Source organism: Topomyia yanbarensis, chromosome 3 (assembly GCF_030247195.1).
Source record: "Topomyia yanbarensis strain Yona2022 chromosome 3, ASM3024719v1, whole genome shotgun sequence".
In the NCBI taxonomy this organism is placed as follows: Eukaryota; Metazoa; Arthropoda; class Insecta; order Diptera; family Culicidae; genus Topomyia; species Topomyia yanbarensis.
In genome coordinates, this window is record NC_080672.1 from 354,352,660 (window position 1) to 354,369,495 (window position 16,836).

At 38.6% G+C, this 16,836-nt stretch overlaps 1 protein-coding gene across 1 annotated transcript; it reads right to left on the reverse strand.

Moving 5' to 3' along the window:
• Positions 1-365: 365 nt before the first annotated feature.
• LOC131689475 (ras-related protein Rab-2A) lies at positions 366-16,605 on the reverse strand. Its single transcript, XM_058974575.1, has 4 exons — positions 16,182-16,605; positions 1,838-2,153; positions 1,600-1,780; positions 366-1,505 (listed from the first exon to the last, which is right to left on the reverse strand). Exons 1-4 carry the CDS (start codon positions 16,225-16,227, stop codon positions 1,407-1,409), a joined length of 642 nt encoding a protein of 213 aa, XP_058830558.1. The 5' UTR covers positions 16,228-16,605; the 3' UTR covers positions 366-1,406.
• Positions 16,606-16,836: the final 231 nt, after the last annotated feature.

A 16,836-nucleotide genomic window follows, 5' to 3' on the forward strand; every position in this document is an offset into this window, starting at 1 on the left:
AATCCTCTGGTCGCTATATTGATCAGTTCCTTTTCAATTTTCGCACGTTTCGGTATTCTTGGGGACGACTGAGAAATGCTCCATCTTCTACAACACCCGCACCACGTAATGCGCCGGGTCCAAAACGCGACATAGTCCTTCGACGTGTGTTTCTTATAGCGTTTTTGTTTTTTTCTGGTGCTACACCGGTGTAGTGCAAAAAAAGAGATAGACTGATTACACTCAAGTTTGAATGAGTGTAGCACTGACTACACCGGTGTAGTGCACTGTCACGCTTCCTCATCGCGATGTCAATGTTGCCCACCCTCACTGGTTTCCCGTATTACCCACTTGTTAGGTATCATCTTGAGCAGTAAAAACGCAAGTTGTTAGAACTAATTATTTATTGTTTATGTTATTTGTTTTAAACTTTAATTGATTACAACTGAAAAGTAATCGTGGGTGAAACGACACATAATCATTTCACTGTTTTGTTTAGGTTCTTTAACACAAATGTGTAATTTCTAAAATCATAGCTAAAACCAATAGAGGGACTTCAATTTCATTCTTTGAAAAATGCACACCACAAGCACGTTTCCATATCGCACATCACATCGAATTAGAGCAAAACACAGTTCCTGGTTGGACATACATTAAAATAATAATCGACAATTTGGAAGATTTTTTTTCCTATCCATAGAAAGAGGAGAGCTGTGGAATGCATGTAGCCCCAATCGTAATCGTTTTGATTTAAGCTGAAACTCGAATATGAATCTGTAAAATGTCTTGGCTAAGACAATCAACCCGATTTGGTAAAAGCTATTTTTTATCTATGTAGATCAATAAAAGTTTGCATTAATGGTTCAGGATTACACTAGAAATTCAGTAGTTGTTCGTAGTTGATAATATGATTTAACTTTAAGATATTACTAAACATGCAGTAAGGTAATTGGTTTATTTTCAAACCCATTAAACGCTCTCATGCCAAATACCAGGCGACAATTCAATGACAGATGAGCGTATAAAGGGCTATTAGCATCAAAAAGTTGTTACCGCATTTTTTCATTCTACGTTATGAACATGGTTAACAAAAACGGAAATGATCAGTTTATCTCACTGCCTGGTCTTTTATGTCTATCAGATTTGCGTTGGCATTAATAAAATTAAAAAATGTATAATTCATTTTACAACATTCACAACTCACGTCCCGCTTGCACAGATCCAATCTTCCATAAGAATTATATTATCTGTATGTTTCTAGGAGCTCATTACGAATTTCGTCATTGTTTGTTTGTTTGTTTATACAAAGTCCTGCACGGTGCTCGGGTACAAATTTTTGCCTAATCACTTTTCACTTTCCATTGCACCCAATCTGCCAGAACTGAACAATGCAGCAATGTGTGTGATGTTTATGTCTCCAATATATTTTAACAGCAACCACTGCTAGTCTGGCCACCAGAATTGTTTCCACTGCCTAGGGAAGGATTGGTCGGCGAGTGGGCCTGACCAATCTTGATACCGTTTGCCTATAGGAGAAAAGTTAAACAATTATTAGCGATTCGAGAGTTCACACGTAACGTCGAAAATGAATAAATGAGTGAAAAATTAACAATAACTTACCTCATTGTTGATATCAAACACACCTTCCTGAATTTTCTCGTAGATCTCCTTTGCGGTATTGATGAAAGCTTCCTCCACATTCGCCGCTGTACGAGCAGAAGTTTCCATAAATACTAGGCCATGCTCTCGGGCGAAGGCTTCGCCTTCCTCTTTTTTCACATCACGACGAGACTCCAAATCACTACAAAGTAAATATTGTTAAAATGCTTCATTGCACTTAGGTGTCGCTCTTTGTTACCTCTTGTTTCCAATCAACATGATCACCATGTTCGAGTTCGAGTGCTGCCGGGCATCCTCCAGCCAGGTGGTCAGATGATTGAACGTCTCACGCCGGGTGATATCGTACACCAACAGCGCTCCGGCGGCACCCCGATAGTAGGAACGAGTAATCGAGCGGAACGCTTCCTGGCCGGCCGTGTCCCAGATCTGCAGCTTGATCTGCTTGCCATCGATGGTGATCATCCGAGCTCCAAATTCAACACCGATCGTCAGATCATGCACCGGTTGGAAGCGCTTATCGGTGAATTGAAGCAACAGGCATGATTTGCCGACTCCTGTGGATAGGGGAAGAAGAGCGTTTTAATATGTAACTTGAGTTGCCTTCGAGATTGTTTTATTGTGTGTTGAGCACTTTGTTCAATCATCAATTCAGGTGGTAAGGTTAAATTGAATGAAAGCAAACCCGATAGTATGTATAAACAGGCTCCCTCTTATCATGTTTCATGTGCAGCATATTGTGCTTCCATGTGGAGTGGTTTGTTGAAGGTGGAGTGGGACCGAAATGATGAAATAAATATTGGCCAAACATTATAGGAAATCGATAGTAAACCACTATCACTCATATTTTTTTGGGGGAGAAGATAAAAGTATAAAAGGGTAATCTGGTAAAAAAGACACATTTTTAAAATTTGTTGTGAAGATAGTGTTTTTATTTTTTTTTTTAATTTGTGTGGTGATACAGTGTTAGTATAGTCATTAAATTTCCTTATAATAATGTCGCAATCGGTCATTTTCGTTTGCATAATACTGAAAATTGAGCGAGTGACAGTGAATCTACGGAGACGCTTCGTCGAAAACTTGTTTTGCGTTGTACATCCTAACTCAAAATCTGCTGGACTAATCGTTTTAAACACAATAGCACTTTGAAGCTTTTCGGTTAATATGTTAAAAGGTAACACAATTTTTGTTAAAAGCTTCTCTGGGGAATGATTCTTCACATCATTGCCCCGGAAACTGCGAAATTATAGAATGGGACCATCCATAAATGACGTAACATTTATTGAGTAATTTTTAACACCCCCCTCCCCCATCGTAGCATTTCGTTACAAACCTCTAAATACCTCCCTGGTAATTACGTAGCTTGACGGTAACTCTCCCCCCTGTCCCCGTATTTTTTTTTAAATAAAAAACGATGTTAGTTATTCCCCTTTAAAAAAGCTACGTAGCCTGACATGACCCCCTAACCCCCCCCCCCCCCCCCCGTCGTCACACATCATCACAAAATGCAAAACTCCCCCTCCCCCATATAATGCTACGTCATTTATGGATGATCCCAATGATTGGTTCAGGAGATTTTGAGTGATAGTGTACGCCGCCTGGCCGGCTGTTCGGCCATCTATGGAAGCTGTCCTTCAATATCAGCTTCTTCCTCCCAGCAGCCTAGATAAACTGTGTAGTATCGGTAGTGGTTGTTTCAACCGACCAAATAGGGAACCCCAATTCGATAGTGTCATTCGACCCGTACTATGATTAAAATAGTTGAGAGCGTTTAAAATATTCTCAACATAGTACGGAGCCTGGGAAGAACCGGGCGAACTCCTCAGTATGCTGCATTACGCGGCGCAACATTCGCTTTACGCACCGAAATTCTGCCTAAAAAATGAATACACTTTTTAAGTGATCGGTTAAAAGTTACAGGTCTGGCCAAATGGTCAAATACAACACAAAGCCATATTTAGTAAAATAACTAGTTTTCGGGACTTTCGACACTAAAAATTTAAAAGACGAAATGATCTTTTCAACGATATGCTGTGTTATGTTCGTTTGTCCCACTGGAGCTGTAGAGTTAGGGTCTCGGAAAGTCTCGCCGTCAGAATCACTCACTACAAGTGCAGACGCGCCAGAAATGTCACCCACTAAAACACTGCTTGACCAACAGCACCGGAGCGTGGGTAATAGCGATTTGCTAACCGCCATCATAACACGACACCGCGCCGGCGGTTGATAAACAGGTTGGGAAATGGAAATTTATCGTTTCTGTTAATTGCGAGTGCGTATATTTGATAACTTCTTACAACCGACGCCAACGTTGCTATTCGCAGAAAGGAAGCAAAGTAAAGGAAAATGTAAAAAATAGGGTCTCGCGATAAATGTTATGTAGAAGTGTTCTGCGAGAATTTTGATTCATTTCGTGGAAGATTTTTATTTTAAATAAAATTATGGATTGAGCTCAAAAAATAAAATTTTTGGTTGGGAGACAAAAAATTAATTGATCGAATCAAATAACATTTATTCAAAGTTTACTGAAATTAAAACAGAATTATTGAAATGAGAAGTTTATTGTTGTTTTAATGAAAATATATTTTCAAGCCTCGATTCACACCAATTATTTTGACGTTTGTTGCAATTTGTTAGAATTCAGTAACACATACTTTTGATTATGCTGTATGTTTCCTGCGTGGAAGTAAAAATGAGTGCATCGAAGCAGCTTGGATTGAATTGGAAGATGTAGCATTATGACAAGCTGAACATGATGTGCCCCAGGATCCGATTGATGGAACAAATCAAAAAACCAATCTACACGTAATGTATGAGGGAACGCGGCCTGATTTGTCGTTCATTCGCGAAACTGCAACAGATATGACCACAATTCGTTCCACAATATTTTGAATTTGCAGGCTTTTTAATGGAACTGGAAATATTGACGTTGTCGAACCAGCAGGATCTTCCAATAATGAAATCCAAGGGCAAAAATGCTAGCAAGAAGCGGAATTTTATTGGTTCTGAATTTGCCAATGCCGGAAGATTTTTAGCTGTGGAAGCTACTACGAAGGCTAACATTTAAGTAATGAAATCTCAAAGCTTTCGATTATTTCGATCGATTTTAGCAGATAAACGCCAACAGCTATAATAACAACTACCGGTGTGAAAACAGATTATTATTTTGGTAACCTATTTACCAACGACCAGTGCGAAAACGGGGATCAAATATATTAGGGTTACTGCTCCCTAATTCATCTTAGCTCCTCTATTCATCTCACCCATTTGAACACGTTAGTTAGAGCAGTATCTGCTATCTCTATTCAACGCATTAGCTTAAATGGTAGGATGAATAAGGGCACGTTGTACTCGACTGTTCGCTTCGCTCAAACGGGAGCATTTTACATTTTACAAGCAAAATTTTTAACTGTACTTCTTCTTAGGTACGTAGCAAAGATGATGACACCTATTTAAGCACAATCCAGTCACTATAAGTCGAGTTATCAATTAAATAATGTGACATACTGACTAATGAGATGAATACGGGCACGTCTACTATTATCGTTTATCGTAATACGCACGCATTTGCTTACGCACCGGTGCTGATAGTCTAAAGTCCAATTGCAGCGGGCCGTGATTGATATTCATTGTAAGATTTAGACATCTATCCGCCTATTAGCGTGTGCTCTTGAATGATCGCGAGCAGATACTAGAAGAGAGTGAGTTCTTCTATCACTAGAGTTCCGATCTTGTCGCCGAGTTGCCTAGTGAAGTAACCAATAAGCATCATAACGTAGCCTAATATCTGCTTTAGATCCACATGTCCGCCATGCTTTTAAAACCATTTCTTATGTTTCCTTTCGGTATGCTGAGCAAAAAGGAAAAATGTTAAAATGAAATGTCCTGTTTAAAACCGTAATTGACTCTCTTCTAATACTTTAACAAAAGCACTGTTTTGAGCGACTTAGTGGAATGTTATATTAAACACTTTAAGGACATTATACATGCGAGCCACAACATAGCTGCAGCGCCAAACACACCCCTCTCCTGCCTAACCATATATCTGACATGAGCAAATATAAAAATACGTTTTTCAACACACTAACCTTGCTGGTGTGCCACGAAACTGCTACTTAAGGAAGCTAGAATATTTTTCTATACAATCAATCCGAGTTTTTGACGGAATGCCATCTGTAGCTCCTATTTTGTGCGAAAATATCGCCTCTCTTCACTTGGGGTTTCTTTTCGAAACACTTATTCTCGTTTTCATTGCACTTTTTCAAATGCACTTTTTTCACACACCACTGCAAAAACACTCGCGAAACTTTAATCGTTTACTAACAAAACTTCAAATTTTCTGCCAATGTGCAGATGACCAAAGGAAAATGTTCGAAAACTCTCATTTGTGCGTTTGAATTTTCACTTCAGATTTCAGTTTTTCCTAATGTAAACAAGCGAGTCGGTGCCTAGCAACGTGGCTTCCGCATATCTTCCGTTAACCGTTGTCTTCCGTTTTAATTCCACTATGATGAACAAAATGCAAAATTGCACTTTTCTGTTACAGATACGTATTTCGGCTACGACTTGCAGCCTTCTTCATTGTATTGTATCAGAATGAAGAAAATACCCTCTGTACCGCTTTATGTACCGAAAAGGCAGGTAAAAATTAGGTAACTTAGGTGTGTGAAGATGATCATTTGCGTACGGGTAATGTTTGGAAAAGCCATGTGTATCCGTTACCTTGATCTCGATTGAGTAAAGACGAAGGGGGTTGTTTAAAAATTTCTAGGCTCTCAGCAACATCCAATTTCCATGGATTAGAAGTTTGACGTTGAATTTTTATATCCTCGGTAGTCAGATCATGTTTTTCTGAAAAGGAATGTTCCGCTACCTTAGATTTGAAGTGAAATGGTACATCTTTAACAGCTTCCTTGGAAGCTTTTGTGATTTCAGCGATGTGCTCTTTAAACCGAATATCTAGTGTTCTCTTAGTTTGTCCAATATAAATTTTATCACAATGAGAACAAGAAATTTTGTATACCCCAGATTTTCCCAGAGTTTCAATTGGATCTTTAGTGGATCCTAAAATCGATTTAAGGTGGTACTTTCTACTACTAAAAACAAGATCCATACCAAACTTTTTTAATATATGTCTAAGTGGATAAGCCGTATTTTTGTTGAAGTCTACTGCTATCCTTTTTAAATTCTCGGTTAATGGGGTTAATGTTGTGAGGGATTGTTTTTTGAATTTTTTACTTTTTTTTATTGATTATTGATTGGATAGTTTGCTCTGGAGCCTACCAATTCTGAAAATAAACTCTGTTTCTTTAAATTTTGCTTCTTCGCTTAGTGGTAAACTAAGCATTCTATGAACCATGTGATGGAATGCTGTCATTTTATGCTGATAAGAATGGTTTGAAGTATTTGGTATAACTCTATCTGTATTGGTAGGTTTTCTATAATTTTCAAAAGTCAAGGATTTTCCTTCTCTTACTACAAGGATATCCAAAAATGGTAATTTGTTATCTTTTTCTTCTTCATGTGTAAACTTGATATTATTATGAATGTTGTTAATAGCTTCCAATATATTTGTTAAATTTCTCCGTTTGATAATGCAAAAAATGTCATCAACATATCTCCACCAGCGTTCTGGCAACAAATTTTTCATCTTTAAACATTCTTCTAGGTTTGCCATGAAAAGCTCACAAAGAAAAGGACAGAGTGGGTTACCCATAGGGGCACCCTTAGTTTGTTTATAGAAGACACCTCGGAATGTGAAATAATTTTCTTCCATGCAAAGGCGAGTAAGTTTAAGATAAGATCTCACTTTGCTTTTCGATAGACTATTGTTATTCTGTTGTAGTAACCAATCCTCTAAGAGGTTAATTGAATCCTTTACAGGGACACTTGGGAATAGGGCGGTTGCGTCAAAAGAGACCATTATTTCGTCATCTTTGATTTCACCTGACTTCTGAAGTTTGATTGCGAAATCTTGTGTGCTCTTAATCGAGCAACTATGGAATTGTTTAGGCATTGTTTGGAATTCGTTAACCAACCATTTTGCAATTTTTTGGGTAGGGGCATTTACAGCTGAAATAATTTCCCTCGTTTCATTCCCAGGTTTGTGGATTTTAGGTAGTCCCTTAATTCTAGGTAAGGCAGGATTTGAAACTTTGAGACGTGACAGGCTATCCCCTAGGACGGGTTTGCATTCTTTAAGAGTTTTATCGACACGTTTGATCATGTCAGGGAGAGGATTTATTCTTTGAATTCTATATGGACTAGAGTTTATTTTATGTTGCATGTCAGTATCATATTGATGCTTATCCATGACTACTACTTTATTTCCCTTGTCAGCCTTGATGAAGTAAACCGGCTTTTCCCTCAATTCTTTGGTGATTGTTAATTCTTTTGTATCTTCCTGGGTTTCCGAAACATTTTCTTTAATGATGCCAGCTACTACTGTTCTGGCGTCATTAATTTTTTCAAAAGGGAGGTTGGAATTCTTTATACCTGTTTCCAGGTCAATAATCATATATTCGAAGTTTTGTTTAGGTGTTATTGCGTAATTTAGTCCCCGGTTTAATAATTCCAATTGATCATTGGTAAAATTCTGGGAAGAGCGATTAACCACGAAGTCCTCCAAAACCTGTACAGCAGGTTTTGGCGGGCGGCCAAGAGAATATTTCCTTTTAAGAATTTTTTTGGCACAAGAAAATTTTTTTGGTAAGCAACTTACGTTTCCTTTCACTTTCACTATGTTCTGCTACTTTCACTTTGGTCAAGAATAAATTAAAATCACCTTGAAATTCCACTGCTAATTTTAGATGCAAATTGTAACACTCCAAAGTTGTCACGCTCAATACACTATACAGTCTTTTAATGCTGTTCTTAATTAAATCCAATTCAATTCTTTTTATTACACTCTCTCTTCTAATGCATTGTAATGAATATTTTTAATGAGTTTTCGTTCTCACATGGTACGAATGTTTTACGAAAATTACCTTTAGTAAGTCTCGAGCTGAGGTACCTTACCTCGTCCTCCACGGTAAGTGCGCCGCGTTTGCTCCCTGGACTATATTGAATATGTTCGATTGAAATGAAATATACCGAATATAATCTTCAAGAAGAGTTGCATAACAAATAAACCCACAGCATTACAATAGCATTACATCGGCTTTTTATTTGCTCTATAATGGCACTAAATGCACTTGTAAAGCTTACATGCTTTAAAGATCCTTGAAGCATGTACGCGTTATATCAGCTTTATATACGCATAAAGAGCAAGCGATAATGCTATATGTCGACTGTGCAGTTATGCATTATTGATGCTAATATAGAACTTTATTGCATTGTTAATGCTGTAATAGAGTTTCAATGCAACATTAGTGCAAATGTATAGCCAATATAGTGCAATGGCTAAATGCTTATGGTTACTTGGGTGGTTCAGATGCTAGAAGAGAGTAGGTTTTCCTATATTACTAGTTCCCGGTCATGTCGCCATGGAGCATGTTGTCTAGTGAACATGGGCGTCATTTTTTTGTCCACCTGAAGGCAGGCCTAGGCTGCTAAGACCGAAGAGTAGAGATTTTCAGACGTGATTGATGCATTATCGCGCTAAAACATTCACTAAATCATAGAGGTTTTTTCATGTTTGCGAGACCACGGGCTTTGGTGTGCTAGGATGACCACGAAGGTTTTACTCGTTTGTATGTTAACGTGCTGAATGGATTGTATCCCATTTGATATAGTCATTTGGCATAAGGTCGTTTGGTATAAGGTCATTAGGCATGAAAGTCATTTGGCATAAAGTCATTTGACATAATGGCCGTTTGGCATAAAAGTCATTTGGCATAAAGGCCATTTAGCATGATGGTTACCTGGCATAAACACCGCACTGAAACGAATACATTAGAAGGAAAATTAATTCCAAAATTAAAAGAAAATCATGTTGTGATTACAGGTTTGCTTGCGAAGTACCGCCTCTTCTGACACTACACGCAGAAAAATTAAGCATATTTAAACCAAAAATATGTGCTATTGAATTCAATCATTTATTGTTTATTACTTTAAACAACAAACTTATTGCTCTCAAAACCTTTTTTTTATTAGAGCAACAATAATTTTTTTGCTTTCAATAAAAATAGTTTTAATTTCAATAATTTTGTATTAATTTCAATAATTTTTTTATTAAAAGATGGAACACTATTTTTTTACTGAAACAATAAATAAATTTTATTGGATTCAATAAATAATTTTTTTGTTTCCCGACCAATAATTTTATTTATTGAATTTAATCCATATTTTTATTGAACCAACAAATCTTTTTTCTGAGTGTATAAATAAATTAAAAACCTATTTTAATCCACCTAGCGGTGCAATTGTGCCTTTCTCAATCATGAATCACGAGAATGTGTGCGTTGTTTATATTCATTAAAAACTTTTAAATGCATATATTACATTTTATTATTATACATCACATGACAACTATATACAGGAAAATAAATCATTATTCGAGTTCTAAAATTTTGACAAAGAAAAAACAGCCATGGTAATATTGAACTGAAAAAAAGGTGCGAAATCGGCTAAGTCCCAAAAAGTCGATTTTTATAAAAAAAAAATTTTCGAGATAACATAAAATCTCGACGTTTCATGCATTTTTAAGATGTTTGGCATCAAAAATACGAATTCGATTTCTGAAATTTCATGGGGTCCCCCCTTTGAAAAAAAAATTGAGTTCCGGCTTATATGGGAATTTCATATGTGACCGGACGATTTAGTCTATATTTCCGGACCCATATAAGCGATCCGTACGAAATTTTATAGACATCTGTGGGGATATTATAGCTATCATTTGGGACTAAGTTTGTGAAAATCGGCCAAACCATTTCCGGGAAACTGATGTGAGTTCGTAAATTTTGAAAGGTGGCCGCTTTTCCCGGGCACTTCCGGAACCATCTATGGTGGTCAATGTAGTCAACGAAAGTTTGGTTGGCCGTCGGTGACCGAGAACAGCAAATTTAAGTTGTTTGAGAGACATTTTAGCGAAATTTTTACCTTTTTTGCTTTCATCGGAGTATCGGTTTGAATCACAATTTGCTATGTGATCGCACGCCCAGGCCTGTAACTCCGGAACCGGAAGTCGGATCGGGATGAAATTAAATAGCCATTTACGGGGACGCAATACAATACATTTCATTTGAGGCCAAGTTTAGTCGAATTGGTCTAGCCATCTCCGAGAAACCGATGTGAATGTTATTCTGAATTTAGATACTTCCGCCGGGGCTTCCGGAACTGAGGATGGTGGCCAATGTGGCCAAATAGACTTTGAATGGATGTTAGTGACCTAATACTACAAATCTAAGCAGTTGTGGTCATATTTTGGAAAAAATTTCACCTTTATACATTCATTGCAGAATTTATTAAAATCGACATTTTCTGCGTGTTCGTACTTATCACCCTGTAATTCCGGAACCGGAAGTCGGATCCATTAGAAATTCAATAGCAGCCTATGGGAACGTTGCACCTTTCATTTGAGACTAAGTTTGTCAAAATCGGTTCAGCCATCTCTGAGAAAAATGAGTGACATTTTTGGTCACATACACACACACATACACACACATACATACATACATACATACATACATACATACATACATACACACATACACACATACATACACACAGATATTTTGCGATCTCGGCGAACTGAGTCGAATGTTATATGAGACTCGGCCCTCCGGGCCTCGGTTAGAAAGTCGGTTTTTGGAGCAATTGCGTAACCTTTCTATATGAGAAAGGCAAAAGAATAGTATTTAATTAGCTTAATCAGCATGAGTTCAATGTTATCTTCATGTGATTATATTTTGAAATGTTGGTGGAATGGGTTTAAAAGTGGAGGGAATGGGGGGTTAGTAGAGTGGGAGTGGAGGATGCGTCAGAAATCCTTCATCTTATTTTGGTATACGGGGTGGATGAAGGAAATGCGGGCGTGAGGGTGGTCCAAGGGGACGGTAGTGATGAAGGAGGGAGATGTAAGGGCAAGGCGGGGGGGGGGGGGGCGGAGGGCCTCTGATGCAATACTCAGCTGCATATTTTGCCTTCCATTTGAGACTTGGTTTGAGAAAATCGGTTCAGTCATCACCGAAGAACCAATGTGACTTTATTTGTGGAATATGCCCGGAATTCCGGACTTCCGGAATCGTCGATAGTGGACAATATATTCAAAGAATGTTTGATTGGCAATCAGTGATTTAGATCTGCGATTAGAAGTAATTTGGTGACCATTTCAATAGTTTTTAGCCTCTGAGGTATTACGATTGTACCGATTTATATGGGAAATTCCAGTGTATCCTTACTAACACCCCTGTAACTCCGGAAGCAAGAGTCAGAACAGAATGAAATTCAGCAGCAGTCAATGGTATTACTGTATCTTTCATTTGAAATCAAGTTTGTAAAAATCGGTAGAGAATTCGTTGGGGAATGGGTGTGATATTAGCTTAGGAACTTGGCGGGTTCCCCGGGGGCGTCATGAACTGTCATAGGTGGCCAATGTGGTCAAAGCTGCTTTGATTGATCATTAGTGATCCAGACCCGCAAACTAGAGTAATGTTACATCAATTTTAATATGTTTTACATCATTTGAACATCATGGTGGTACCAGTTTGTATGGGAATTTGCTGGGTTACCGCACTCTTCAACCCGTAACTCCAGAACCGGAAGTCGGATCAACTAAAAATTCAATAGCAGCTTATGGGAGCGTTATACCTTTCATATGAAACTAAGTTTGCGAAAATCGGTTCAGCCATCTCTGAGAAAATTGTGTGAGTTTAAATGACACACACACATACACACACATACACACACACATACACACACACATACACATACACACATACACACCCACACACATACATACACACACAGACATTTGCCGATCTCGACGAACTGAATCGAATGGTGTATGACACTCGGCCCTCCGTTAAAAAGTCGATTTTTACAGTGATTGCATAGCCTTTCTTTATATGAGAAAGGCAAAAAGCACTAGCCGCCGCCTAATATGGCTATGGAACATCGCTTTTCAACCGTACTGCCCGTACTTAAACTAGCTACAGGCCCTATGTTTGAGTAGTCCGGCCAAGCGAGTGGTTTACAAATTTGCTTTCGATGCATCGTCGCTTCCAACGCTATAAATTGAATAAAAATTTGCCACCGCCTAATGTAGCTACGCTGCTTTCCTTCCTGTGCTTATCCCAAAAGATCCTTATGCCAAATGACTATTATGCCAAACACCAGTTATGCCAAATGATCATTTTGTCAATTGACTTAATGCCAAATGGCTTTTATGCCAAACGACTGTATTCCCTGATCCAACAGTCACAAATACTCAGAGGAACACATACCATTAGCACAAAAAATGTACACCAATATTGCGCACTTTCCACTAACCTGGACTCCGCACATTCAAAGTGAGAGTGATCTCAAAATTGCGAACTGTCAAAACACATGTATTTCAAGTGATAGAGATGGTACTTTCATAGACAGAGCAGTTGAAATAATCACTACATGACAAGAATTTAAAAGAAGAATGAGAAATACTCAGTGCGGTTAGCGCTACTGAGAGTACCTCCGTCTAGCTGAGAATATAGGAACTATAGTGCTACTGGGACGCCGTCTATTCCTGGCGGAAACCAGCAGCCGTTTCTTAATCAGTAGAAGAGCCTGAATCAGTGTGTACCATTCATCGGCATCAGTTGAGTGTATTTCCGTTTCAATTTTCTCTTTACAATCTACGCTCATATTTTCTTGTAAACATTAGGTAGGTCTTCAAAACACGAAATCCCCCACAGGTCAAGACACTCGAGATAAAACAATTACACTCAGTTTCAGAACCAGGCGATTCCAGAACTATAAGCCCTTTAAATTCATTTCGGCTACCGAAGTACGTACTGATAGACAAGCTTCTGCATCACAGACATTTTCGCAATTTTGGAAAAATAGCTTTGGTCCGTTTATATTCTGAATTTTTGTGACTTCAACATTATTCGACTAGATAGAGATGACCAGCATAGGGGACTACTGTTGAGAATCCAAAAACGTTGCTCCTTCTACAGAATCAACCATCCTTGAATACAGATTAAATGCTTTCTGTCAGTTTGTATTAAGAGTTCCGTTAAACTTTTAGCAGCTCAAGGTTATAACTGAAGTCCTTCCTGCGCCACACTTGATCTTAGAGGAGTTCAACTCTCATGGCGTCGTTTGTGGGGCATCTTACGATGATAATCAGGCCCCTCTCATTTCTGACCTGTGTGATGAGTTCAGTATGGCTGTTCTGAATACTACGAAAGCTATAAGAGTCCCAGAATCTACAAGTTGTTGTTCAAGACCCTCCAATGGACCATGTCTGGCGGAGCCAGTAGATTTTTCGTATGATCTTATGCGAAATACTGGAAGCGTTGCCCACGTTGGATGAGAATAACTTCTCCGTCAGCCTATTTTGCGACAGTGTAGTTAAAACTCCAACTAAGCGTTTTCATAACCACACCCTTCAAACACGCTCGCCAAATTGATGGTGGAACAAAGAGTATTTGAAATTGCATGAAAAAAACTGAAGCGTACTACAAGTAATATCGAGAAAGTAAGCAGGAATTTCATGTCGAATACACCACTTCAGCGCAGGCTAAAAAGGCTCATTAAAGCAAAAAGGAGAGGCAATCAACGCCATTTTGTTAACGACTGATCAAAAGATACTTCTATGAGTACTCTTTGGACGACAGCCAGAAACATGCATAACCGGACAACGACAAATCAGGATGTTGAGAATTGAGATCATTGGGTTTTTGACTGCGTGAGGAAGATATGGACCAATTCGGATCCCGCACAAGGATTCTTCCGAGACACTCCAAACGATCTTTCTCGATGGTGTCGACTAATCAATAGTTGACCATATCGTTTGGTTGTGCTCAGAGCCTGACTATCATTGTGTGGCCAGAGCAAAACTTAAGGATGTTCTCCAAACGCACGGAAGACCACCTGATCTGCGATGCCCTGGCAGCTCAGGACCTTCAATTCATATTCCCCATTCCTTAAGACTATTAATGTTTTGTATACTAGATTCTTTTAAGCATATTCATACACTTAATCGGCAAACATCTACACCAGTACCCCTTCTCCGTAGTTTTCGTTACGGACATTCTGTCCGTATACATCAATGAGCGATCATTAACGAGCGCCACGTATCACTTGCTGCCACAGCTATCAGGATGACAAGAGACGACCATTGGACAATCGGACGCACTCAATGGATCGTCAATATGCCCCAGACCACCAGATGTGTTTCATTCTATTATACATCTGATACCACGGCTCACTAACACCGAAAGGCTCCCGTGGCGACAAAATAAAGCTGAAGGAATAAAAAAAAATCGGTATTCGGCGCATCAAAACGAGCAATTTCTATTTTGAACAATTCGAAAACGAAGCATTCTGATCTTAATAGATTACGTTTTCAATTTATACGGATAAATTGACCCGCAGCACTGAGCAATATTCTGAATCACAGAGCACATTTTTAAATTCAAAGCTTTTTTTCTTTCAAAAACACCATACCCACTGTTCCGTTTTAACAGAACGGCCAGATCTTCCAGCGAATTTAGGATAATCATAAATAAAATAATACAATACTACAGTGATACGGGTAGCAGTCTCACTTTTAAAGCGAATCTATAAAAACGATTATGCAGCACGACAGTATAATGAAGTCAATTCTGGGAACATCGGACACCTACGCGATTATGGACAGTCCATGCGTTTTACCAATAGCACACACCTATCGATTATTGAGTTTTTCTCTAACATATTTCATCGCACAACGACCTCACTGTTGCAAGTTACGTATATACCAACACCAACTGAATATAAACACAGCACTTGGTATCAGCTGTTGGGATTAGGTGTGTGCTTGTTTGCCGTATTAAATACATAAGTATAAAGACCAAAGATAAGTGATCAAATCTATATTAATTGAAGAAGGAACATAAGAAACTTACAAAAATAAATTAGACGGATATCAGACACCGCATTTTCAAATTTAGCGGTAAATTGTTTTGCATGACTCACTCGCTTAACAGGTCATTCTTTTATCGTCTGCTACTCACATGGTTTCAGAGGACATTGGAACAAGCATGACTAAACATCATGATTGAATGTACCAGCATATAGAGCAAGGTTGTACGCCGTGTAGCGTTAAATGAGTGTTCATTAATTCCTTAGCACAGAATTATAAAGAAACAGGAAATGAAGAAGCAACAAAGCTATACTAATTATAAGTACGTTCTAGTTTTGCGGCCAAAGTTGTTTGTTTTTACTGCGACCAAATCATTCCGGTGGCCGACTTTTTCTCGGTGTGTATAACCACAGTCAACATAGTCGGTGAGCGAGAGACGTCTCGTGAGAGTCAACGATGACGGAACATTATCGATTATTTTGCTTCTACTTCACACTCTTCCCCCTTCCCCTTTCACACAAGTGCTACACCAACAGCCCGTATAGTTTACGCAAAAATTCCCTACCCAGAAGGAAGATTATGGTCCATCAGGACTTACCCGTGTCGCCTATGATGATGTACTTGAACAAATACGCGTAGGACATCTTTGCAGATGCAGTCGGAATCTATCCACGGGGTGTACAGTGCCCACAAAACCTTTCCGTCTGTTTCAGCTGCTCGTTCCTGGCAACTCCTCTAATTACGTTGCACAACTCACAGGAACACTTTTTTTCTTCGCCACCCACTAAAATCACGATTTCGATTTAACTAAATGCGACACTAGCTAGCCGTAACTTGGACTATTGCTGGTACAGTAAGCTTGAGAAATCCGCGACGCACAATAATCACTACACTATTTCTTTGTTTCACACTAACAAACTTGGACTATTGAAAGGAAAGAAATACGATTAGGATCTGCTGCTTTTTGACTAAGTTCTACGAACAAACAGTGCTCTTCGTCACCGTGAAAGAGAAAAGCTATGGGGAACAGAGATGCCAGGTACTTTTTTCAAATGTCTGCAACAATAATTTTAAATGTCTGGGAAGAACAAAAAATGTCAGGAAAGCTAGTGTAACCAAAAGCCTTTATATTCAAAAATCTGCAAATATCTGCAACAAAACTAAAAAATCTACAAATATCTGCAACCAAACTAGAAAATCTGCAAATATCTGCGTCATCGAAAAAATCTGCAGCTTATATTAAAAGTCTGCGA

What these genes read in the sequence shown, in the direction of transcription:
- LOC131689475 (XM_058974575.1), bottom strand. Translation starts at nt 16,227, where the DNA reads ATGTCCTACGCGTATTTGTTCAAGTACATCATCATAGGCGACACGG. An exon ending in CATCATCATAGGCGACACGG is followed by an intron (nt 2,154 to 16,181) that starts GTAAGTCCTGAT and finishes CCCTATCCACAG; the next exon opens with GAGTCGGCAAATCATGCCTG. An exon ending in ATGTTGATTGGAAACAAGAG is followed by an intron (nt 1,781 to 1,837) that starts GTAACAAAGAGC and finishes TTTACTTTGTAG; the next exon opens with TGATTTGGAGTCTCGTCGTG.